The sequence below is a fragment of the Carcharodon carcharias genome, chromosome 13 (genome assembly GCF_017639515.1).
Source record: "Carcharodon carcharias isolate sCarCar2 chromosome 13, sCarCar2.pri, whole genome shotgun sequence".
In the NCBI taxonomy this organism is placed as follows: domain Eukaryota; kingdom Metazoa; phylum Chordata; class Chondrichthyes; order Lamniformes; family Lamnidae; genus Carcharodon; species Carcharodon carcharias.
Window position 1 is genome coordinate 18465159 of NC_054479.1, and position 26801 is coordinate 18491959.

The 26801-nt window shown below is 41.4% G+C and overlaps 2 protein-coding genes across 3 annotated transcripts in view; one reads left to right on the forward strand and one right to left on the reverse strand.

The window, feature by feature from the left end:
- The window catches only part of LOC121286280 (D-amino-acid oxidase-like), a 32608-nt gene extending 14675 nt beyond the window's left edge, over positions 1–17933 (reverse strand). Inside the window, exons 1-5 of one of the 2 annotated variants that reach the window (XM_041203327.1) lie at positions 17833–17933; positions 17185–17265; positions 13676–13893; positions 9575–9689; positions 996–1072 (exon numbers count right to left, since the gene is read on the reverse strand). In XM_041203327.1, the coding sequence (XP_041059261.1) occupies positions 996–1072; positions 9575–9689; positions 13676–13869 (386 nt within the window). In that variant the 5' untranslated portion in view covers positions 13870–13893; positions 17185–17265; positions 17833–17933. Of the gene's footprint in view, positions 1–995; positions 1073–9574; positions 9690–13675; positions 13894–17184; positions 17266–17762 lie in introns of both variants that reach the window. The other variant, XM_041203326.1, reaches the window with a different exon arrangement.
- LOC121286281 (protein phosphatase Slingshot homolog 1-like) overlaps positions 17858–26801 on the forward strand; it is a 109334-nt gene continuing 100390 nt past the window's right edge. Inside the window, exon 1 of the mRNA XM_041203328.1 lies at positions 17858–17932. Coding sequence (XP_041059262.1) covers positions 17870–17932 — 63 coding nt within the window. The 5' untranslated portion in view covers positions 17858–17869. The remainder of the gene's footprint in view (positions 17933–26801) is intronic.

Genomic DNA, 26801 nt, shown 5'->3' on the forward strand with positions numbered 1-26801 from the left:
GATTTCTCTGCTCCTACAGCTGGTGTCTTGTGCAACCCCATTTTCCAACACCCCACCACTGCCGGCCATACCTTCCATTGCTCAGGCCCTAACCTCTGGAATCCTGTTCCTAAAACTTCTGCATAGCTGCTATCATACTCCTTCTTCAAGATTCTGCTTAAAATGTACCCATATGACCAAATTCTTGGCCACCTGTCCTAATAGATCTCTATGTGGCTCAGCATCAGATTTTCTCTGATAATACTCCAGTGAAGCTCCTTGGAACAATTTACTATATCAGACATTTTTCATTTTAAGCTGCTGTGGTGACAACAGGGAGGCCCTAAAAGAAATTTCCATTTTAACGCTTCTTCACTTAGGACTTATCAGGACTTAGCATGAGGAGTATTAATGAATAAATCCTGTATTTTGTCTTATAATACAGAAAAATATCCTGGCCCCAAAATTCTAGAGTTGGAGAGGGCAGAAAGTTTGATTTCCACTCAGGAGGGAGCCTAAATTTGAACAGAACTGATTATTCTGGTCTGTTTAGACATGCAAGGGCCTGAAGTGCAAATTATTTTTTCTTTTGGAACGGATGCCTTAAAAAAAATCACTTCTGTCTTCAACCTGATTGAACTTAATGGGATTTCAGGCGGAGCAGCTGTAACCTGCTCCAGGTTGATCTGACTATGATCATGGGAAGAGATTTAATACTATCAGCATGGTCTGTAGATAAGTGTTCTGACATAGGGTCACTGATAATCTTATTCTTTAGAAAATTAACTAGGAGCATTTTTATCAAGCCAGAATAGCAGTTTGAATTTTTCTTGCTGACCAGTTGCACTCCAGAAAGATTGTCCATTAATCTAAAGTGTACACCAATAACCATTGTTTAATTAGTGATGTTTTGACTCTGGATTCAATTTCTGCATTGCAGGACTAAAGCATTCAGTGATATCATCGTCTGTGAAGACATTTTAGGATAGCTCAGAACCTTTAGGGAAAATAAATACCTAAATCCAGGAAACAGTTTGAGTTCTTCTTCTGTCAAGTGTCTAAACCCCAAAACAGCATCTTTCCAGGATGGGTCCTTAAAAGGATGAATGAGCGAAGAATCAGGTTAGATGCATTTTCCTCAGGGCCTGAAATATTAGAACTATACAATGTAATTTGTTTCCTTGCTATAATCTCAATTGCACATAGACAAATAGCAAATGTGTTGATAAACAAAATTTCCTATTTGTCTATCCTTCTGTTTACCTAGCTCTCTGAGATTAGTGGTGCACTGTGTAGTTGGGACAAGTCCATTGGTATTGAGTTATTTGACGTAGAATGATACCAAGGGGAAGCCAGTCAGTTTCCTGTATGAACTCAGACGGATGCTCATAGCTAGGAAAGATCAAGTCGCGTGGACTGTAGTAGTTAATGCCACATCTATCAGAAAGTATCCATGTGCAGGAAAAGAAAATGATATTTTTAGAAATTAGTATCATAACTGAAAATTTCCACCAGCTTCTAAAGAATTTTTGATGTGATTTGAGAATATATATAGATTGAATCCTGATAGTAATGCAACATTATGTAGTTTTCATCTCTCAGGATATAACTTGGACAGAAAGTTCTTCTCAATGTGCTGGCCAGTGATATCAACTTGCAGACATCAAAGCCAAGAAATCACTGTTAGCATTATTAATGCATGAATGCTTAATGGGTTCATATTGAATTCCTCAGTTCACTTCTTTAGCAAAGGTATTAACTTACTGAACAAAACTGTTAAATGCCAATTAAATTAATAGACAGAAGAATGTCATATAAATTCATGGGGCAGAATTTTACGAGTCAGTGGGTGGGGGCAGGGCCCGCTCGCCGACATGTAAAATGATGCGTGGTGAGGTCGGGGGGAACTCCCGACGTCACCGTGCCCCATTTAAATTTTCAGGAAGGCGGAAGTGCAGCAAAATCAGCTGCGCACCCGCCGACCTGTCAATGGCCAACTGAGGCCATTGACAGGGTCAGTTAAGTGATTAAAGGACCTGCCCGTCCAATCTTAAGGTCGGCGGGCAGGCCAGGGGCCCCAGTGGGAAAAAAAAACATGAAACCTCATCCACGGGCGGGATGAGGTTTCATGTAGGTTTTAAAAAAATTTAAATATAGGTTTTGTGAAAATTATGGACATGTTCCAACTCATGTGACATTGTCACATGAGGGAACATGTAAGGGAAACTTTATTTTTCTGTTTTTGTCTTTTTCATATTTATTGCCAATCTCCCTGAGGCAGCACTTAGCCTCAGGGAGATGAGTGCGCTCTTTCATGCGCATGCGTGAAAGTACGCACTCTCAATTTTGGGCTTCCCCCCGCCCGCACAGGGAGCGCATAGCACTTCGCTTCCGTGCAGATGGCACGCTGGGCGGGCCTTAATTGGCCCGCCCACGTAAAATGGCAGCATGCCTCCAATTGGGGGCGCTGATCGGAAGTGAGCCCATAGGCGTCTGCCCATTAACCTCCCCGCCAACGGGGGGAAAATTCAGCTCATGATGTGCTGATTCACTAATTACACCAACCATAAAATCTAAGCACATATTCTTGGCAGATTTTCTTTTGTTGCCCCTTTTACAACAATTTACATAGTCAGTTACGACAGCCAAATCATCACATCACCAATCAATGCTGGTAAGTGTGCATTTTTTAAAAAAAACATAGAAATGTCAGGAGTAAATGGGCAGAGTTCTTGCAAAATTTTCCCTTTCCTCAATAACATGCTATATCAGAGAATATTAACTATGAATCATGGAGGCTATAAAAGATAGGGATGAAAGAGATAATCATATCATGTCTTTACTGCACTCACTGCATAAATGACACAATGGGCAGAATTTTCTGCCTACCAAGCAGGCGGGCCCGACCTGATTTCCAGCGGGCGGGGAGCCAATCCCCGCTGGAGAAGCGGGCCCCGCCGCCATTTTAAGTGGGTGGGCCAATTAAGGCCTGCCCAGTGTGACGCCTGGCACGCTTCTTGTGCAGGTGGGGGGGGCATTGCCCAAATGTGAGAGTGCGTTCATTCGCGCATGCGCACGAAAGAGCGCACATCTCCCTGAGACTAAGTGCTGCCTCAGGGAGATACCTGACAGCTGTATTAAAAATAGAAAAAACAAATCCTTAACATGTCCCCCTTATGTGACAATGTCACACGAGATGGGACATGTTAATAAATTTCACTAAAACTTTATTCACCTTTTTAAATCCCTACATGAAACCTCATCTTGCCGGTGGATGAGGTTTCATGTTTTTTCTATTCCCCACTGGGGCTCCTGGCCTGTCCGCCAACCTTAAGGTTGGACGGGCAGGTCCTTTAACTGTTTTAATGATCCTGTCAATGGCCTTAATTGGCCATTGACAGGTCGGCGGCTGCACAGCTCATTTGGCTATAAAAGGCCCCCTACTCGCTGACGGCAAATTTCAGCCCAATAAATGTTGCATGCTTTAACCATCATAATTCTATTTATGTTCATTTGACATTATTCCAAGTCAAACACAGTAACCAAAATTGACTCATTTGGAAACTGCAAATAATAAGATTTTGCATTTGTAGCTTCTTGGAATTGAAGATTAATTGGCATTTGGATCTGTGATCCTCCTGCTTGAGTTCATTTTTGCTTTTGTGAATTGAGACATTTTGCTCATCCCTGTCAATAGGATTACAAAGCCATTGATAGCAATATGCAAATATCCACTTCAGCTCTTTGTTTAACAATGTATCAAGTCACATAATAACTCATCATTGAGTTTCTTGTTTAACTCTTTGTTGGTTTCTTCTCAGTGGAGTCTTTGGTGTTCTCAGGGATCTGCAATGGGATCTCAGTGTTTTGCCAAATAAAAATGATGAAGAAATAGAGAGTTGCATATTCAAGTTTGCAGATGACACCAAGTTAGAAGGCACGGTAATTTGAGTGACTGGAAATAGGAAGTTACAAAGGGACATAAATATACAAAGTAAGCAGGAAGTAAAGGTTCAGCTTTGGTCAGACCCTATCTGTGGTACAGCATTCAGTTTTGGGATTGCACTTCAGGTAAGATATATTGGTCTTGGAGTAGGGAACCATCCATCAGAATAATATTATGACTTAATGGGTTAAATAATGAGGACAAGCTGCATAAACTTGGCTTGTATTTCCTTGAGTTTATACGGCTCAGGGATGATCAAATAGAAATATTTAAAATGATTATGAGATTCGAGAAGATAAATTGTTATGAAACCACACTTTATGAAGAAATTACTTTATAAATTTATTGCTAATTGAATTTTTTGAAAGATTAAAGCCATATTCCAGGGATTTGAAATCACAACGATAGCTGTACACAGGCACCACTATCCCTTCTACATTCCAATACCATTAAGTGGAGCCTAATTGATTGGAAGAACCCATCAAAGACAATTACGTTACGGGAATGTGAATGAACCACATCCCCTATCCCCATTTGCAGGACATCCAGTGTCAACTAGGTGGGGAATCAGCATTAGACGTAATCACTTCAGACAAAGGACTCTGGCTGATAAATTCCCATCAATAATCCAATCAAGTTACAACCGGAATACACTAGCCATGATTATATTTAGGTCACTGGGCAGTTGGATAGGGTCATGTGACAAGCCAGCTAACTGTGTGTGTTTAAGCTCCTGTTTTCTCTACAGACCAAAGGCACAGGAGGTGCTGAAGAAGCAAGATCCCTGTGTGTGTCTTTTTCTCTCCCCAGGCAACTTGCAAGTTTTGAATCCTGTCTGCTGTTGCTTGATTCTCCATGTGTCACACTCAGAGATTTTAAAAAGAACTCAACAGTGTAGCTGCTACCTTCAGAAGAACAGATAAAACGTCCGTCTACATCTTTGAACCGCCTCAACACCAAGTTCAGACTAAAGCCAGCCAAGTCACCAATTATCAACCTTCAAGAACCATGTAGCTCTAACTTTATTGACTTTAAATTGCTTACTCTATCCTCCCAATCTGTAATCTATTTGCTTGTGTGAGAGAGAGAGAGAGAGAGAGAGAGAGAGTGTGTGTGTATAAGTTGGAGAGGTTTTTATTGTTTTTCTTAGATCAGATTAAGTACAATAAAAACTATCCTTTTTTTCAAAAAGTTCAAGAAAACTTCAATGTGTCTTTTATTGTCATATCACCTTAGCAGTTAAACACTCACTGAATTGGCCAGCATATCCCTTTTAAAAAAAAACTCTTGTGGTCCAATGAGAATTGGAAAAGAGGAGAGTCATTCCACCCCTCCTCACCTGATCATAAAATCACAGAAATTATTTCCTCTGGTCGAGGAATATAGAACACAAGGGTTTAACAGACCTAGGACATTTAGCAGCAAAATGAAGAAAAACTCTTTTTCATACAAAAGGCAGTGGAAATCTGAAATTTGCTCCCCAAAAGGCTGTAGATGCTAGGTAACTTATTTTTAAATTTAAGTAAGGGAAAGGTATCAAAGAGTAGGGAGTTAAGGTGAGCAAATGGGGCAGAAGTACAGATCATCCTTGATCTAACTGAATGGCTAAACAGGCTCAAAGGGCCAAATTGTCTCCTCCTGTTCCTATGTTCCTTACAGGTCCTGTAATGCAGGCTGGAGGATCAACCAGTAAAATATTTGTGCTGACTTTTATTAGAGTCTCCACAAGGAATTTTCCTTATACTGGTTTTGAATTGTGCAGTGTTTAGTGGTCTTAGTCTTTTGTTTATTTGTGTCTCATACCTTCACTCTTTGTTCTTTAGTTCTGCCATCTGTGAATGACATGAACCCTGAGTGACTAGATCCTTCAGTCACTATGCTCCTGCCCTCTGGATCACAATCCTACTAGATCACCAACAAGACTTTCAACAACAAGAATCTGTGCTCATTTAGTGTTTCTCACATACAAGGAGGGATCTCAAAGCACTTTGCAAGGTAGAGAAAAACAATGGACATTCAGTAGAAACTAAATGGAGAGAAAGTGGAAAAACTTGGAGGGAGAGGCAAAGGCACTGTCAAAGAGAAGGGTTTTGAACACATGAGGAACAATAAGCTAGTGTTAAGAGGAGCACAGTGTAAAAGGGAGTAGACTAGTGTTTGAGGAGCAGAGGGTGGTATGCATGACTGGAAAAACAAATAGATTATGATGGTTGAAGCTCTGATGATGAAAGTGTAATAATTTTCATAATATTTTTCCGGTTTATTGTGAAGTTTTTATGTTATATGGGAAATATAGTTTTAAAGACTTATGAAACAATAGAATTTACATATTAAGAAAGAAAGAAATATATACAAAGGAGAATGAGGCTATGTTTCGGGGGAACGCGTTGTAAGATCTAACAGAAGTGTGCGAAGCCTCCAGAATTTGTGCATAAACCTGCTGTCTACAAAAACTGGAGCTGGAAAAAGCCATTTTGAATTCCACTGTCCAGGGTATTGTGTTAATTTGATGGATCTGTTTAAAATCTAAAAAAATCTATTTTTGTATTGTTGCCTTCAAGGGGGTGTAACTGGGAGTCAGGTTAATTAGGAATTTTAGGAGTTATTATAGTAGTAATTTGTAGTTCTATGTATGTGCTTGAAATCTTTTCTTTCGTTAATAAATATTTTAATTTTAGTTTTTTTTAAATCTCTAAAGTCTGGGTGGAATTGTTACTTCTGAATTCAGTGCATGCATCTCGAAATAAATACAAATTGCAAAACCATAATGATAGCACGATCAAGGTTCCCTCATGGATTTGATCTGCCTGGCACACATCATCTGTTGCATCACAACAAATTGAGGTTGAGGATCTTGAAATCAATATGCTGGATACCTAGAGCAGGTTATGCTAGAAGAAGACAAGGGGCCTAAAGTTTCTCAGAGTGGCAATCAGCATCGGTCGAATTGTCACTCCGTGCCCAATTTCTTACCTGAATTTTTTCCCAGCCTCTCTCGCACAACCTTCCAACTCAGGCAGGGTGAAATCCAGGCAATGGAGTGCATCCTTGGGGTCTAGCGTCGAAGTGCAACAGAGTCGAAGGGAAGGAGGCCACGTCCCTTTTTTATGGCACTAGATGCCGTAAACCAGGTAAATTTAAAGGTCCTTTGAAGTTTAAAGGCCTTTGACAGGTCAAGGAGAAGGTAAGTATCTAAAGTAAGTGATGGGACTTGGGGGGGCGGGGGAATCGGAAGTCGGGGCAGGGACCTGGAGATCGAGGGATCGGAGGCCGCTGGGGGGTGTTGGGGGTGGAAAGGTCGGGGGGTGTCAGTGGTCAGAGGGGTGATTGGAGGTCGGGGGTCATAGGTCAGGCGTCGGGGCTCAGGTTGGGTCAAGTCAGGTCTAGCCTGGAGGTGAAGGTTGGGCCTGGCAGTGGGGAGAGGGGGCAGAAGAGCCCTGTGGGGGTGGGGGAATCCCATGGGGTGTTAGTTGGGGGGAGGTAGGGGGAGCCCTTGGAGGGTTGAGGGAATAGAGGGAGTTCTGTGGGGGTCAGCCTGGGTCTGTACAATAGTTACCCAGAAGTTAGAAGTGGTCTTAATCCTTCTATCCTTTTCTGGGTATCTATTGGTATAACCCAGTCGGAACCATCCAAAGTTTACAATTTAAATCACATTTTCAGATGGTTCCTATTGCAAAGCAATCGCTCAGGAGAAGTTTTCACTTCTGGGCAATTGCCGTGCTTCCCCAAAGCATCTCTGGTGTACCCCCAATAGAATTGTGAGTCGTGGGAGGTGGAGGCCTCTAATGCAGGTGTAGCATTAGAGAAGTTGAGACTCTAGGTGATAAAGACACAGGCTAGGGTTTCATCACCAGTAGAGGAAAAGTTGGGGCAGAAGCGGGTGATTGAGGAAGCTCAGCTCAAGGTCAAACAGTACATCGAGGTTCTCCACCACCAGACTGAGCCAAAGGAGGTGGGAGTGGGCGGCTGATGATTACGTCAAAGCCAAAGCTGATGAAAGGGGTCATCAAATGGGCAGCTTCAGTTTTGCTGGCATTTAGCTGGGAAAATTTGGTTAATTCATATCTTAACATTGGAGAGGCAATTGGATAATGCAGCATCAACTGAGTGTTTTTCCTATAAATCACTGATTAACCTCATGTGTCTTATCCTGTGAAAATATGGTAAGAAAACTGGGAAACAATGAAATCGCCGTGAGAATATTTTGGCAGAGTAAGAATGTACACTCTGTATCAAACACTTAAGCAGCTCATGATAATGAGTAATGTAAAACAGTTAGCAGTACCATCTGAGCTTCTCAAAAAGAAAAACGACTGATCGGGGGTAGGCAGGAATGTTGAGTTGAGGTTACATTCAGATCAGCCATTATCTTATTAAATATCTTATCAAGGGGCTGAGTGGCCTATTCCTGCTCCTAATTCCTATGATGAAAATTAAGCTGGAAATAACAGAAGCCCTTCCTAAAAAGATTGAGTTGGAGCATTGCTGTCTTTCTTCCAATGTCGAACGTGTTGGGCAATTCACAATGAGCAAACAAATTACACCATGATGCCCTGGATTTTGCGGTCAGTAGTGAGGCAATGACATTCATTCACCAGTGACCAGAAAGAAGCTGTCTACAAAAATCTAGCGATCTCTGTAGGGTGGATTTCACCTTTCCTGATGTTACTGTGAATGTGATGCCAAATCAAGAGAATTTCCAGGTGTCCAGGAACAGTGATGTCAACAACAAGATAAGCAGCCAATCACACTGAATAATTCTCACACCAAACCAAGAAGTAAAAGGCACTGATTAACTTTCACTTTCTACTATCAAACCTAGGAGTAAAGTGCACTGGTTATCCTTCACTTTCTACCTTTCAGACTCTCCTTAAAACCTATCTCATTGAGCAATCCTTTGGTCATCTGTCTGAATATCTCCTTATATGTTCTTACGTTTTGTTTCAGAATGCTCCTGTGATGCGCCTTGGGACATTTATTATGTTATACAAATATATGTTGTTATTGTTTTTATTAAATTTTACATAAAGTGAAATAATTGATAGGAACATACATGGGATTCAGTAAAGCTAAAATATCATAAACAAGCTCTTTAAAACTGTGAATTTTATCATAAAGATATGACATCCCACAAATCTAGAATTAGTTTCTCGGGGCCAGAAAAGATTTTCAGAAGTAATTATGAATTTAGTGTACCATTAAAAACAGACTTACACCTTGTCAATAAGGTGTAACTTTTTCAAGGGTTATTTCAGTGTAATAGCGTAAAAGGTCAAGTTCTCATCAGTTCAGTGACTTGTATGGGAGTACTTCAGAATCACAGAGTCTATGAAAATAACTTTTGAATTTCTGGGTTCAACTGCACAGGTGCAAACTCAAGAAATTGCTGTCTATTTCAGAGGTGTAATGACAGCGAACACAAATAGTTTCATCATCAACACCATCGCAAAATCTGGACCATTGAAATTAAAAAGTTAAGTCTCTTACACATGTAAAATACGAGGAACAGACATTTGTCCATCCAAACGTAAGTTCACTAGTCCTTGGCTATACATGAGGAAAATACAGTTACAGACCTATTAAGGAAGGTGCAAGATAAGAAGACTGTTACTTTAATTAAACATCTTCATATTTGGGACAAACGCTTACCGGCACTCGTTCCTTGAAGAGGTTATACCCAGACTGTAAAAACAAACCCATTTCATTGGCATCAGGTGAATTCACATATCTCAGAAGGTAATCAAATGTTTCCTTGTTCCATTTGCTGCAGTTAAAACATTGGGAAATATGACACAATCCATGATTGCACTCAAACAATGCCACAAGTATTTAGTCACTACAGAAAATTCCATTGGCATAAAAGGAAAAAAACAAGTAAATATTAAAGCTATTATTATTGTACACATCGTTATTGAAGCTACCACGGATCAGAGCAACCTTTAACACACAGGGATAAAGATCAGAGATTGGATTTTACAAAGGGGTGGAATACCTGCTCCCGGGGGGAGGCTGGGTGGGGCAAGGGGGCAGACGGACCGTGGCCGGCTGGAGGTGTGGTGGGGGGGGGGGCGGGTGTGTGTGTGTGTGTGTGTGTGATGGCGAGACCATGGGAGTGCGGGGAGGCATGGGGGTTGCTGGCAGATTGTGGGATCCAACACAGAGATTAAAACAAAAAAACTGCGGATGCTGGAAATCCAAAACAAAAACAGAATTACCTGGAAAAACTCAGCAGGTCTGGCAGCATCGGCGGAGAAGAAAAGAGTTGACGTTTCGAGTCCTCATGACCCTTCGACAGAACTTGAGTTCGAGTCCAAGAAAGAGTTGAAATATAAGCTGGTTTAAGGTGTGTGTGTGGGGGGCGGAGAGATAGAGAGACAGAGAGGTGGAGGGGGGGGGGTGTGGTTGTAGGGACAAACAAGCAGTGATAGAAGCAGATCATCAAAAGATGTCAACGACAATAGTACAATAGAACACATAGGTGTTAAAGTTAAAGTTGGTGATATTATCTAAACGAATGTGCTAATTAAGAATGGATGGTAGGGCACTCAAGGTATAGCTCTAGTGGGGGTTTTTTTTAATATAATGGAAATAGGTGGGAAAAGGAAAATCTTTATAATTTATTGGAAAAAAAGGAAGGGGGAAACAGAAAGGGGGTGGGGATGGGGGAGGGAGCTCACGACCTAAAGTTGTTGAATTCAATATTCAGTCCAGAGGGCTGTAAAGTCCCTAGTCGGAAGATGAGGTGTTGTTCCTCCAGTTTGCGTTGGGCCTCACTGGAACAATGCAGCAAGCCAAGGACAGACATGTGGGCAAGAGAGCAGGGTGGAGTGTTAAAATGGCAAGCGACAGGGAGGTTTGGGTCATTCTTGAGGACAGACCGCAGGTGTTCTGCAAAGCGGTCGCCCAGTTTACGTTTGGTCTCTCCAATGTAGAGGAGACCACATTGGGAGCAACGAATGCAGTAGACTAAGTTGGGGGAAATGCAAGTGAAATGCTGCTTCACACCTGCCCCTTCACTTCCTCTCTCCTCACCGTCCAAGGACCCAAACACTCCTTTCAAGTGAAGCAGCATTTCACTTGCATTTCCCCCAACTTAGCCTACTGCATTCGTTGCTCCCAATGTGGTCTCCTCTACATTGGAGAGACCAAACGTAAACTGGGCGACCGCTTTGCAGAACACCTGCGGTCTGTCCGCAAGAATGACCCAAACCTCCCTGTCGCTTGCCATTTTAACACTCCACCCTGCTCTCTTGCCCACATGTCTGTCCTTGGCTTGCTGCATTGTTCCAGTGAAGCCCAACGCAAACTGGAGGAACAACACCTCATCTTCCGACTAGGGACTTTACAGCCTTCCGGACTGAATATTGAATTCAACAACTTTAGGTCGTGAGCTCCCTCCCCCATCCCCACCCCCTTTCTGTTTCCCCCTTCCTTTTTTTTCCAATAAATTATAAAGATTTTCCTTTTCCCACCTATTTCCATTATATATAAAAAAAAAACCCACTAGAGCTATACCTTGAGTGCCCTACCATCCATTCTTAATTAGCACATTCGTTTAGATATCACCAACTTTAACTTTAACACCTATGTGTTCTATTGTACTATTGTCGTTGACATCTTTTGATGATCTGCTTCTATCACTGCTTGTTTGTCCCTACAACCACACCCCCCCCCTCCACCTCTCTGTCTCTCTATCTCTCCGCCCCCCACACACACACCTTAAACCAGCTTATATTTCAACTCTTTCTTGGACTCGAACTCAAGTTCTGTCGAAGGGTCATGAGGACTCGAAACGTCAACTCTTTTCTTCTCCGCCGATGCTGCCAGACCTGCTGAGTTTTTCCAGGTAATTCTGTTTTTGTTGTGGGATCCAACGTTTGGTGGGGGGGGTGCGTTCTGGCAGGACCAAGGAGCTGGAGGGGGATTGTGCTGGCGAGACAGTGGTAGCGGGTGAAGACCATGGGAGCTGGGAGTGGGAGGCAGGAAAACCCTGATCTGAACACCAACTAGCCATGGCCGATGCATGCACAGAATCAAAGTCTGCAGTGATGGGAAAAAATTTGGAACAAAACATGTCCCAGGAAGGCCTAGCTCAGAACTTGGGATGCAAAGCCGAAATACAGGACAGTTACAGAAAATCTAGGATAGTTGGTCATCCCGTCCTTGCTGAGCAGAAATCTGGCTGGGCTGGCCTTAATAGGATCAGATAGGGATTTCCAACCCTCAGAGCCAGATAGTTCAGCCCTAGAGAGCAACAAGGCAATGTCATCGGCCAGCAGCTCTGTATTACCAGCAGTACCAGAAGAGAGTAGAGGCCATTGTTGGGACTACAGGCAGTTCCCAAGATGAAGAGAAGATGGATACCAGACTTGGGTAAGTCCAAGGATTTTGGGCGGGTATAATTGGGAGCCCCAGTGAGGGGGGGTGGGGTTAGACCGGCAGGAAGGACAAAGGGAGGGTACAAGTTTGGTACCCCCAAAGGGCACAGGGGACTCCCAACACAGGTGAAATGAAAGTGGCAGTTAATTGTCCACTTAAGGACCTCAATAGGCCTAAGGGAGGGCAGGCTGCCTGATGCCAACCCACTCCCCATAATATGGGGGTCAGGGATGGGCAGGAAGGTAGCAATTTGGTTACGCACTTCAATTTATGTGCCCACCATCTTCAAAAACGCCAATGGGGGGACTGTAAAATTCACGCCCAATTCTATTCAGCTACACTTATTATGTAGAGTGCTAAACTATTACTGCATTTGTCAAAAGGGATTCACCACCCATAAAATGGAATGCTGCAGTGTCCCAGCACATTAACGCAAAAATCCACTACACTGTGTGGGACATAAGTTTACACTTCCGATTTTCCTTATTTAAATTTGACTGTGCACACACAGGAGAGACTAGAGATGCTTCAGTGAACACCCCACGCGGAGCCAGGCCAAATTGGAAGCAGAATCATAATATAAGACCATGAGGTCACTGAAACTCATCCATTTACTACAATAACTCTCTCATTACGGCACTTTTGAGGTCAATCTTGCTTTTCTGAGAACACATTGCCTGCTAGTTCTCTCAAAAAGAAAATAGTGACATCAACCCAAAAGGATGGAGCTCCCATCCTGGTTGACTGATGTGTTGCTGAACAACAAACTCAAACAAAATCACAGGCTTGATTTTAGGTCTATGCTTCATTAGCCAGTCTGAGCCAGGGGTACAATTAGAGATTCTATAGCGGGATTTTCCAGTCCCACCCGCCACAGGATTTGTTGTGGGTGGGATGGAATATTTGACAGACCAGCTGAAAGGTCCGTTGACTTCGGGCTGGAATGTCTGGTCCTGTGGTGGGCAGGACTGGAAAATCCCACCGTCCTTTTGAGCTCAGTGGACCCAAGCAAGTAGCTAAGATTCCTGCTCCTGATCACCATCCAGAAATGCCTGTTAGAAAGGGGAGGATAGAATTAGACCTGGTTGTAATGCTCGTCATGTTCAAATAACCAGCCATTGATTATATTCACCCAATAATAATGTCCAGCCAGAAGATTTAGATTTCTGGCACCAATGGAACTAAATCCTAGCAACAGCCAACATCTTCAGGAAGAGAGATAAATAAATAGAAGAAAGTAAAAGAAAAATAAAGGAAAATTAGTAACTACTAAAAAACAAGGTGAAACTATTACATGAGTCTTCCATCATTTCTATTTCTTATGTAATGTGGCACATTTTTATTTTTAGTTTTAAAAAGTTTTTTTCTTACACTTCCTCCAAGTTCTCTCGATCACGCACATACGGTTGCCACAATCCAGCAGCTCCATCGCTTGTAGTATGCGGTGTAAACTTATCTGCGTAAACTACAATAGTCAATGGTTTGACTATGGAGTGAAAACGATTAATGATGCATTGAGCTGTAGACAAACCAATCACGCCAGCCCCAATTACTGCAACGCGCATTTTTTTGTGTTGATCGTCTAATAACTGAAACAAAACAAATAAAGATGGTTTGTGTGCTTTGTATAATATGTTACAGCTGAAGTCTGATCTCAGTTTCCTGTGATCGGAATATAGTCTTTGACCTTTCTCATGCAAGATAGTAATAGCTGTGTGAATTATTAACTAACCTGTTTGCAATGTCACGCAGTGGTAGTTAAGAGTTAGTGCGGCCCTGTATGTAGCTTCATTTTTGGGGCCCCTGCCCCCTTGGGACCCAGTCAAGAGAAAGAACATTCTCTCTTATCTTCCCCCCATTTTTAAAATTTAGACTTTCTCTTGCATATTTTACAGATGTATAAAAATCCAGCCCAGCTTCTCAGCCTTATTTAATCATGCAAGGAATTTACATGATATCTTCCAGCATGTTGCAATAAAAGTATAAATCAAACTGACAGGTTTTCCTACATTACTAGAATCAAGCCAACAAGGGATGAAGATAAACAGAAAATGTTAGAACACTCAGCAGGTCAGACAGCATCATAATGACACTTACTCGCTGTATGATTCCAAATTGAATACACCCTTGTATTAATCCAACAATAGCTGGTTTCCCACTTCCTCTCCGTAAAGTAACAGTGAGACTCACCACTGAAAATATGGCAGCTAAGGCGTTCATCAGCGTGAAGAAGGGCAAGTATTCAGAAGCTTCAGATGTGCATCTTGTCAGCTTCTCTTGCAGGACTAACACTAACTACCGGTAATTTATACAAAGCAGGCAGCATATCCTTTTTTTTTTGTTTTCTTCTCTCCCTGTCTTGCGTTCCCCTCTCGCCCAGTCAAAAATTTATTTTTCAGACCTCTGGAAAGTTTTTTTGCACCCCCAGGGGTTTGCGGACCCCAGCTTTAGAATGACTTCAATGCAGAACTCAGTCATCGAGAACTGAAAACAGCATTGTTAAAACCAATATCAAATGTTCTGAAGAAGGGTCATCATTGACCAAAATGATGGCTCTGTTTTTCTCTCTCCACAAATCCTGCCAGGTATGCTGAGTATTTCCAACACCTTCTGTTTTTATGTCAGATTTCCAGCATCAGCAAGACTTTGCTTATTTATCACATTCTGAGTTCAGTTATGAGGAAGATTAACCCTGAATATTCAGCCCGTTTATCTTTTAACTATGAAGCTGCAATTCTGATCATAGATTTCCTACAAAGCTGGACCTGATTTATTGCATGCACTGTCAGTTCTAGCTGTACAAGACGTTAAACAGCTCCATATCTCTCATCAATGAAATAAATATTCACATTGTTAGAAATAGAGCCCATCAGCACTAAAAATTTGACTGTTTCAAACCACCGAAATCCATTACTATTAATAAGGACCGAAAGCTGGTCCTAAGCCCACCCAGTGGACAACATTTGTGATTTTACTGGCAGGGGCAATGAAGAGGCTGCCCCCAGGACCACTGTCCATGAAGAAGACCTCTCACAGCTGACAGCCCAATCAGAGGTGGCCGCTGCTGAAGCTGCAGGGAGAAAGAGAGGGTGCTTCCATGTTTAGAAGCTCTGAAAGGGCGGGGCTTTTTTTCTACAATGAGCGGGGGACAGGTGGCCAGTTTACGATAAGAGGGATCACCCTCTACAGCAGTGGTGTCAGAGTCAGGGGTGGGGGTGAGCAGCTATTGCCTGGGGGGGACGCCTCTGAGTGTCATGGAGACATCAGCCCTGCATTTTACACTTATATTTTAATTTCATTTTATTATTTCTGTATTTCACCCCTTTCCGCTTTACATGTTTTCCCTATTTTATTGGTATGTGTGTTTGGTTTATTTCAAGTAAAGACTATCCTGAGAAATCAAGACAGAAATGCCGCCTAATGGATAATAAAAGGTAATGTGGCAAATTTACAACTTTCCAATGTGTAAAGTAAATTATTTATTATTTCTCAATTCTTCTTATTTTTCACTATAAAATGTGAAATAATTTAATAGGCTTTATAGACAGAAATTATTTGCTCACAACACACATTATCCTGTTTCTGTAGCACTGACAGTAAATGTGAATTTGAGTCATCTGTTACAGTTCTCACTTCCGGTCAGTAGATGACCCCACATTCCAGAACAACAAAGTTTACAAATTAGAGAAGGATACACAATAATTGTTCACATTGTATTGGACAGGGGATATTTCAAAAATGTGTCAGATTTGTCCTGTATTTTGGGGCCGGTGCCATGGCATAGTGCGTTTCACAGTAAATCTGCTGCTGATGCCAAGAACGTGGCTGGTTCTGGCTGTTTTACATGGTGTTAGCCATGGTGCAGATCATAGCACTCTTATATCTAAAGTTGTGGGTTCAAATTCCACTCCAGATCCTTGAAAAATCTAGACTGACACCTCAGTGCAGTACTGAGGAATTGGTATACTATCAGAAATGCCATCTTTCAAATGAGGCACTGACCATCCTCTTAGGTGAATGTAAAAGATCCCATAGCATTATTTCAAAAGGACAACAGGAAGTTTTTGCTGGAGTCATGGCCAGTATTTATCCCTGTATCAACATTACAAACACAGATTATCTGGGGATTATCACATTGTTGGTGTGCAAATTAGCTGCTGTATTTTTTTTACATTACAATAGCGACTAGAATAGTACTTACTTGGCTGTAAAGCACTCTGGGATATTCTTGAAGTCATGAAAGATGCAATATAAATACAAGTTCTTTTTTTCACTTTTAAATTTAGGTTAGATGTCAATTCAATATGAAAATCAGGTGAAATTCTAGTATTATCTATTTAATTAGCCAGAGTGGTGTGATACAAATTTGACTTCCTTCACTCTGCTTGGGTTCGTGAACTTATTGACTTGCAAAGTCGCTGTGAAATTAGCTGTAAAAAATAACCCAGATGACCCTCCCATTCTATAGAGAAGGATCTAACATTCAGTCAATGCTTCCTGCAATGATTTAGCTGAGATTTTGCATGTAGTGCATAGGGATTTCTGGGCATGATCGAACATCCAACTACTTGAAACATTTATCTGTTTGGAACAACAGAAATCTTGATTGGCCTTGGTACAGTGTAAAGGCACAAGAACCAAAGGAAAACTGACAGTCTGCTCTCTCTGTGGATGTTTTGTACACCTCAAAACAGACAGTCCCACAACAACATTGTTAAATGCCTCTTTTCTTCTCCGCCGATGCTACCAGACCTGCTGAGTTTTTCCAGGTAATTCTGTTTTTGTTTTTGTTAAATGCCTGTCAGCTTCCGGGATGGTGAAAGAATGAATGACATAAAGAATGCAGAGTAGAAGACAAGAGGGCACTCAAAATTGCGTACCTTCGCCTCTCAATTTTATTACAATTATGCAGCTCTTCCTGAGGTTTTTCCCTGCCTAGTTGATGCTCTGTAACTACAAAGCTGAAAAAAAGAAATAAAGTTATTAATAGATGCCATCTCACCATGGAGACTTCAGGCCAATCTACATCCAACAACCTGCTCTGAACACTCTGCTCACATTTTGACAGCAATTCAGGAAATCCGCAACATTCTAAATAAAGCAACCCACAACATTGAAAGAAAAAAAAATCAATTTGCTCTATCTCCCGATGTTAAGGGGCCTTATAAAAAAAAATCCAGAATCGGATCTTCGCCAAAAGCTATTCGGTTCTTACTTAGGCCAATACCCTATCTGTGTATGAAATTTCGTAGAAATCGTTACTTTAGTTTTTGAGATATATTGTTCAGGGGCAATCACACTAACGGGCGAAAACATTACCTCCGCCATAATAAATATTCTTCCCGCCCCTCCCCCTTTTCGCCCCACCGCCGCCGCCACCATCTTCACTCACACGCTCGCGATCCTCTACTTGGTCGCGCGCCTACTCTCGCGTTCGCCTCCCGCGCGCGAGCCGTACGTTTCTAACGGTCTGCAGAATCCGGGCATCATCCAGCCCCGCCTCCGGCCTGAGCCTCTCCCGCATTCACCTGCTGAGCTACTTCGCTCCTTTTGATTGCCCTCCTTATGGCCCTGGTGACGGTGCAGCGTTCTCCGACCCCGAGCGCCTCCTCCAGCCCCAGTGTCTCGGTGAGTTTTGCTCCCGGTGAGTCAGCAGCCTGGGGCTGACGAGCCCTTCCGAGGCCGGCTGGGAATCTGGGAATGTTCCAGGCCTCATGCGGGCATGATGATTATTATAATACCTGGAAGCAAAAAGTATTTGCAATGCAAGCGTTATGTTGGGCAAGGTGTAGAGCTGTCAAGTTAGAATTGAGTGCTTGCCACAACCAGAGAACAGCGAATTTCCTCTTCGCCCTTATCGTATTTCACCATATCATTGTTTGTATCTGTTAATTGTCAAGATTTATTCCCAGGTTATTCAATTTCAATCTTTTTTTTAAAAACAACGGTGCTGTTAATATTAGCATTGAGAGCAAAACTCGAGTAATGAATTCAGGATCAACTGAAACGTTGAGAAATGTGCGATCACCGAAGAGTTTAACAAATTTGTTTTGTATTCCGTATTGATCACCATACCCTGCGATACTAATTTTCCTGCAAGCGAGGGATGCATATGGCTGCTTTGTTTTGATTTGAACAGCTACATTCATTGTTTTATGTTTTGTTTTCAAACGTTTCATTAACCACAGTGAATTGTTAACGTTCTTAAAGGTTTGTTTGTGATGAGATTTTGCTGCTTTACCGAGAACTAAAAATTAAAGAAGCCTGACAAAATTGCAAAATTGCCCTTTTCCAGGGCGGCCTAACTGATCATCTAATATTTAATGACTTTTTTTTAAAACAAGGACAGTTCTTTTATAATGACTTCCCGCAGGCTGCCGTAGTTATGTAATAGATAGACATTGCTTACAGAATCACAGAATTTTAATGGTACAGAAAGAAACCATTCGGCCCACCGTGAATGCACTGGCTCTCCAAATGAGCATTATTACCTGGTGCTGTTACCCTGCCTTTTCCCCGTACCCCTGCACATTGTTTCTAATCAAGTAAACATCTAACACCCTCATGCCTCAGTTGAACCTGCCTCCACCACATTTCCTGGCAGTGCATTCTGGACCCAAACGTCTACCTGTGTGAAAAAGTTTTTTCTCACTTCACATTTGCTTCTTTTGCAAATCACTTTAAATCTGTGTCCTCTCATTCTTGACCCTCTTACGATCAGGAACAGCTTCTCCCTATCTACTCTGTCCAGCCTCCCCAAGATTTTGAACTTATAAAATTTCTCAGCCTTCTTCTCTCCAAGGAGAGAATGCAATGCCTTCTTTGGATTAACATTGTCATTGCCACATTTAAGGTTGTAATGGAATTTGCATAGATTGTCTATAAATTGGTTGTCTCATGCCCTGTCAAAGAACTGTTCAATAAATTTGGAATGATGGCAGCACAGCCTTTTGTCTTTGGTTTGGGTATCATCAATAAAAGAGTGCACAGATTATAGGTATACATCTGAGTTACTCTCGGACACAGCAAGGTCAATTTTAACTGCCTCCGTTTGCCTGGCATAAATGCCCTGAAAAATTTATTGAATTACTTACCATTCTCTTTACACTGATGCCCCAGCTGCTGCCATCCTGGGTAGACCATGTGAAGTGTGGATTTGTAATAGGTTTTGAAATCTGATCTCACATGGTCTTCTCTACAGAATTTCAAAAAGTCCTAAGTTGGAAAAAAGTCTCCAATTTAATATTGTACAGTTGGTAAACTACTTCACAGGGTGTAAAAGTGGGTGCAGTAACTTGTAGCAAAAGTTGTTGATAAGAAATTAAGGGTTACCTCACTGAGAAAGTGAAATTGCCCAGCTTGCACTCTCCTTGCCTTGCCTGAAGTAGACGGTTATCAGTATCCAGCTAGGAATCCTCTGCTCAGTGAGACAAAGAGGACTGATCTATTTTCCTCCATGCCAAAGCTCAGTTGGTGAGAACCTCCAGGCATCTACTGGGACGAGCAATCTGTCATCACAAAAGGGAGTACCAGATTGGAAATTTTTTTATTCAGCTGCCCTTTCCTACAGAGACTACTTGTTTGTCCTTTGTGTGTGTGCGCGTGCGCTGGGGAATTTTAAAAGTTACACCTCTAGATTACAATAGTATGTTAACCAGTTCTTGCAACTTGTTTTTAATTAGTTTTGTGTTATAATAAAATCATTTTACTGAAAGAAGCCTGGTTAAAGTCTCTTTTATTCTGGGTCTAACAGTAGCGAAGGTAAATCTTTGGCCATTTTGGGGAGCGAATTAAACCTTTAAACTAATGGTGTGACCTGTAGAGTAGTCAGGCTAGATAAACTGCACACTCCTCCCATCCCGGTCTGGTAACTAACAGCAGTTGATTGTTTTGGGATCCATCACAATCAAATGGAGGTGAAGTATTATCTAAAGGAATCTGTCAACCCAATTAAGAACATCCCATGTATAAACTACTTTTATAGCCTTCCGATATGTTTAAAAAAGTGAATGAGGCATGAGACTAGTTACAATAATTCCTAAAATATTCGTGTACAGATTTAGAGTGGTTCTTAGTAAGGGATGAAACCTGCACTTTGTAGTTGCTTATGATGCATTTGAGACACCACATGCTTTTAATAATATGAATCATAACCAGGGACATTGTTCCTTTTTAATACGTACACTACTATTTTAGCAATTATTGTAACGAATCTTATGCTTGACTCGCATTTTGTAACATAGTAGAAAGCTAGAGAAGAGGTTTAGATAGCTGGCTTTTATCAGGTGGAGAAAGATTCTTTTCCACAATTCCTGACCTCGATTTTTGATTGTGTTTGGATTCTTACTGTTTCCAATGCGAAATAAAGGAGATCATTTTGATGCAAAAGCAAAATGTTGTGGATGCGATATATCTGAAATTTAAAAAATACATAATGCTGAAAATACTCAGCAGGTCAGATAGCATCTGCCTGAAACTTTAGTTCTGTTTCTCCTTCCATCAATTATTTTCAATCCCTGGTAATTTTTTTCTGCCTCTCAAACCTTTGATCAGCAAGGGAGTGTCAGACAGTGCAATATCATAAAAATGTTTGTAAGTTATTCGGTATATCTCTTCCTTCAAAGAATCCTTTATGTTCACTTGATTCTCACTCCACCCTCTCCTGCTTGAGGCATGGAGTTTCCAGGTACTAGTGTTGCCTAGATTGAAGTGCATGCTTGTCTTCAAAATTCTGTGCCTGTGTCCAGTGCTGGTTGTGAATGAGTCACTGACTGAATCACAAGAGTTCAGTGTCAGAGATCAATAGTTGCACACACTGTAACCTGTTATGACCGGTTCTTCAGTTGAGTGTTTCATAATTAATATACTAATGTTCTGTAATGTAACCCTTAATTTCTTATTGATAAATGTAAGGTAACTTCAGTTAGTTATGCCTTAGTTTCATACTTAGTTCCATAATTAATTTTAATTGTCTATATTCATCATAACATTGGTTGTTTGATTCTAGGCAGTTTCAACATTCAATTTGTTACGACCGGAATGGAAGCAGTGCACAATTTATCTAGCGCCACTAATTCCACAGGTTGTACCATTAGTTTAAAAGTTTAATTCCTTCCCCAAAATGGCCAAAGATTTACCTTCACTACTGTTAGTTCCAAAATAAAAGAGACTTTAACCAAGCTTCTTTCAATAAACTGATTTATTATAACATACACTTTGTTTTTAAAAAGAAATTTTAAGAACTGGTTAACACACTATTGTAATCTGGAAGTGTAACTATCTATCCCTTTAAAATTCCCCAGCACGTACGCACATACATACATGCACATGTGTGCACACACACACAAATGACAAACAAGTAGAGTCTCTGCGGAGATGGGCAGCTGAAGAAAAAACTTTTGACCTGATGCTCCCTCATGTGAAGACAGATCGCTAATCCAAGTTGATGCCTGGAGGTTCTCACCAACAAAGCTTCAGCATGGAGGAAAATAGAGCTGGTTCAGTCTTCCTTGTCTCTGCCTCTCAGGTTCCCAAAGACAGACAAGTTCCACGGAGATGAGGATTCCTAGCTGGATACTGATAACCACAACAAAAACAGAATTACCTGGAAAAACTTAGCAGGTCTGGCAGCATCGGCGGAGAAGAAAAGAGTTGACGTTTCGAGTCCTCATGACCCTTCGACAGAACTAGATAACCACTCTATTTCAGGCAAGGCAAGGAGAATGCAAGTTGGGCAGCTTCACTTTCTCAGTTCATTTCCAGCTGAGTTCACAAAAAACCAAGTTCAAAACTTAAAGCTCGTTTCTGTCATGCGATTTCCAGTAAATCTCTAGCCTTTGTCCTTAAACTAGTTTATTCCAGCAATTAAAATAATTGCAGTGCAAACAAGTAAACAGCTCTCCCCCATCTAGTGCCATGCTGATCAGTTAGCTGAAAATATCATGTGGGCCCCTAGAAAAGGCATGATTGTTGACAGTCCAAGGTGAACTTGAAAATCCAGGTCAGTTTTCAAGTGTCCAGATATGCAATGTCTTTCCATATTTTAAATGAAAATATTTTCCTGAAAGATATGATTCTAACATGCCTCCACCCTTAAGAAATGAAACACCATTTCCAAATGCGTTTCATCACAAAGTGTACAGGAAAAGACATACACAATATATAAAACAAAATTCAAACATGCAGTCACTCAGCCATTCATTCCTTACACAGAGTCTGTGCAGTTTTCTCTGATCTTCTTGATTTCCAAATCAATCTACAAAAATTAACTTATTGGTAATGCGTCAGCAATTATATTATCCTTTCCAGCAATATGAACGATCTTTAAGTTAGAAGGCTGTATTAGGAACCTCCATCAGAACAGTCTGTCATTCTGAGTCTTCAATTTTTTCACCAAGGCTGAGGGATTATGGTCAATATATACTAGTTTTTCTTTACAGCCATGACGAATATATACCTCAAAATGTTTCAGAGCCAGTAACAATTCCAGGGTTTCCTTTTCCACCAAAGAGTATCTCTTTTGATGCAGATTTAATTTTTTAGAGAAGTACCCACTGGCTTCTCTATTCCCGATTCACCATTTTGCAATAAGACCACACCCATCCCAAAGTCACTAGCATCAATTGCCACCTTGAAGGGTTTAGTGAAATTGGGGGTGGTTAACACCGGTTCATTAGTTAGGATCGCCTTCAGCTTCTCAAAAACTGCCTGTCACTCTCTTGACCCTACCACCTTTACTTTCTTTTGCAATAAATCTGCTAGTGGAGCTGCTATTGTGCTGAAGTTTGGCACAAATTTATGATCAGAGCCACACATCCCTAAAAATCTCATGATTTCCCTGTTTAGTTTTAGTGACAGGGAATTCCATCAAAGCCTCTACTTTCACTGTTCTTGGCGAGACTTGCCCCAGCACTATGATGTACCCTAGTTAAGTTACTCTCACTTTCACAAACTCTCTCTTGTCAATGGTTAATACTCGATCTACCAACTGTATTGCTTAAAAAGGGCTTCCAATTGTTTTAAATGATCTTTCCCAAGTGTTGCTGTAAATCAATACATCATCCAAGCAAAGTACAGAGTTAGAAACACTAGTTGCAACTTGATTCATTAGTCTTTGGAAAGTGGCTGGAGTATTTTTTTTAGCCCAAATGGCATTGGTGTAACCCATTCAGCATGAGGAAAGCCATTATCTCCTTAGCTCACAACATTAAAGGTACTTACCAGTATCCTTTCAAGAAATCTATCCTAGTAAGGAATATGGCACTGCCAACTCTGTCAATACAATCTTCTAAACTAGGGTTTGGGTAGGAATCAGTTTTTGTTACTGCATTAACCTTTCTATTCACTATGCAGAATCTGGTTGTCCCATTAGCTTTAAGCACTAACACTATTGGAGAACTCCAGCTGCTTTGACTAGATTCAATTAGGTGATTTTCTAACATATATTGAATTTCTGCTTTCACTTGAGCTTGTTTCTCTGAACTTAAATGATAAGGATGTTGTTTTATTGGAGAAGATTCCCTTACATCCATACCATGCTTGGCTAAAGTTGTACACCCTAGTTTATCCCTACAGATTCCTTTAAATTCTGCAAGTAATCTCACCTGATCATCATCTTGTTCTCCCTCTAAGTATGAAAATATGGTGTCTATCTGTCCTAATATTTCAGTGTTAGCTAGCCAGATAATAGGAGGTTCAATTCGTGAACTATCTAAGTCTCCTTCCACCTCTCACTCGCTGTCTCTTTTGTCCCCCATTGTGCTTACAACCTGACATACCTGCTCCTTCTTATCCTCCTCCCTACGATGCTATTGTTTTAACATTTTGATATGACACAGCCTATTCCTTTTCCTGGGATCTAGGTTGTCTATCAAATAACTTACTTTACCAACCCTCTTAATTACCTTGTATGGACCACTGAACCGTGCTTTCAGAGTTTTCCCCTGTAAAGGCAATAACACTAGTATTTCATTCCCTGGTTGTGACGTTCAGGTCACAGCTTGCTTATCTACCCATTCCTTCATCTTTAAGAAAATTTAAGATGTTCTTGAACCACCTTGCAATCTCTGGTGAGCCGTTCCTGGAACATGGGCACATAATCTAACATAGAAGATTTGTCCTTCTGTCCCAAAAACATTTCTTTGATTAATTTCAGAGGACCTCATATCTCATGTCCATAAATTAATTCAAAAGGACTAAAACTGGCAGATTCATTCAGTGAATCTCGGGTAGCAATTGAAAGAAAGTCCAGTCCTTTGTTCCAATCATTGGGATATTCATGACAATATGCTTTAATCACTGTTTTGCAAGTTTGATGGTACCTCTCTAAAGCTCCCTGTGTCTGTGGATGATATGTTGTGGATTTTAACTATTTTATACCCAAGCTACTCATTATGTTTTGAAAAATTTTACACACAAAATTGGAACCTTGACCTGACTGGATCCCTATTGGTAATCAATATCGAGTAAAAAAAAAATTGGATTAACTTCTCTACCACTACTTCAGCTGTAATTGTTCTTAAAGGGATGGCCTCTGGAAATCACATTGTCATTTCCATAATAGTAAGGATATACTGGTGTCCTGCTTTTGTCTCTGGTAACGGTCCCACACAGTCTGCTAACACCCTTTCTGAAACTTCCTCAGCTTCAGTTTCAAGTTGGGCCGATTGTGCTATCTTACTTAACTCTGATTGGTTTGCTAAGCGTCAACTAGAGAAGATTCAACTTAACAACTCTTTTGGATTATCTAAGTGTCTAAAGAATGTTTCAACTAACCAAATGTCTGCCTGTGATATCACTTTGATTTCCAATGATGGACTTTGCTTAGCCATTGCTCGGGTCATCGTACACAAATGAAAAACTCCTGGAACCTTTTCCTGTAACTGCTTGGTCTCTTTAGCTTGACTCGAGCTTTCCGTAGTTATGGGAGAAACTACTAGCCTTGCTCCGGCTAAATCATTTCCCATGAGTAAGTCAACTCCATGTACGGGTAACTTACGGATAATCCCTACAGTCTCTGTCCCAGACATTAGGTCACATCCCAAGTGCACCCAGTACAAAGGTACTGGTATATACTCCCCGCCGATACCATTTATTAAAATTTTGGCTTTTGATGTGCTTTCTGGGGGAAAAGTTATGCCTTTCCCCAGTAAGTGTGTTTGAATGGCTCCCGGATCTCTTCATATAATTATAGGTTTAGATGCCTCATTTGAGGGATAAAGGGTTACTTTTCCTCTCGATAAGAAATCTTCATGACTCTCATGTATCCTATTTGCCTCTCCTGAACTCACAACAGTGTTCACACTTAGTTTCACAGCTGTAGTTAACACTACAACTTGATCTGGTGTATTTTCAATTGGGGCTTCTTTTCCTGAATCGCCCTTACATACCCCAGGAAGATCTGTGGAATTCCTGTGCAATTTCCAGCAATCTGCACGAAAGTGTTCCGCCTCGTTGTAATGGAAACGCTTAGGCCTTCGAATATCATTTCCACCCTCAGTGCCTTCCTTTCTTGTATTTATTCATTCAAGGGATATGGGCTGACTAGGCCAGCATTTGTTGCCCATCCCTAATTGCCCTTGAGAAGGTGGTACTGAGCTGCCGCCTTGAACCGCTGCAGTCTTTGTGGTATAGGATACCCATAGTGCTGTTAGGGAGGGAGTCCAGGATTTTGACTCAGCGACGGTGAAGGAGTGGCGATATAGTTCCAAGTCAAGATGGTGAGTGGCTTGGAGGGGAACTTGCAGGTGGTGATGTTCCCATCTGTCTGCTGCCCTTGTCCTTCTAGATGGTAGTGGTCATGGGTTTGGAAGGTGCTGTCTAAGGAACCTTGATGAGTTTCAGCACTGCACCTTGCACAGTAGCAGCAGTGCATACCATCTATATCGGTGGTGGAGGATGAATGTTTGTGGATGGGGTGCCAATCTAGCACCATCCAGGTGCTTGTCCTGGATACTGTCAAGCTTGAATGTTGTTGGAGCTGCACTCACCCAGGCAAGTGGAGAGTATTCCATCACACTCCTAACTTGTGTGCTTTGTAGATTGTGGACAGGCTTTGGGGAGTTAGGAGGTGAGTTACTCGCCACAGTATTCCTAGCCTTTGACCTGCTCTTGTAGCCACAATATTTATATGGTTAGTCCAGTTCAGTTTCTGGTCAATGGTAACCTACAGGATGTTGGTAGTGGAGGATTCAGTGATGGCAATGCCATTGGATGTCAAGGGGCGATGGTTAGGTTCTCTCTTGTTAGAGGTGGTCATTGCCTGGCACTTGTGTGGCCTGAATGTTACTTGCCATTTATCAGCCCAAGCTAGGATGTTGTCCAGGTCTTGCTGCATTTGGACATGGACTGCTTCAGTATCTGAGGAGTCACAACTGATACTGAACATTGTGCAATCATCAGCAAAAATCCTTACTTCTGACCTTATGATGGAGGGAAGGTCAGTTGATGAAGCAACTGAAGATGGTTGGGCCTAGGACACCACCCTGAGGAACTCCTG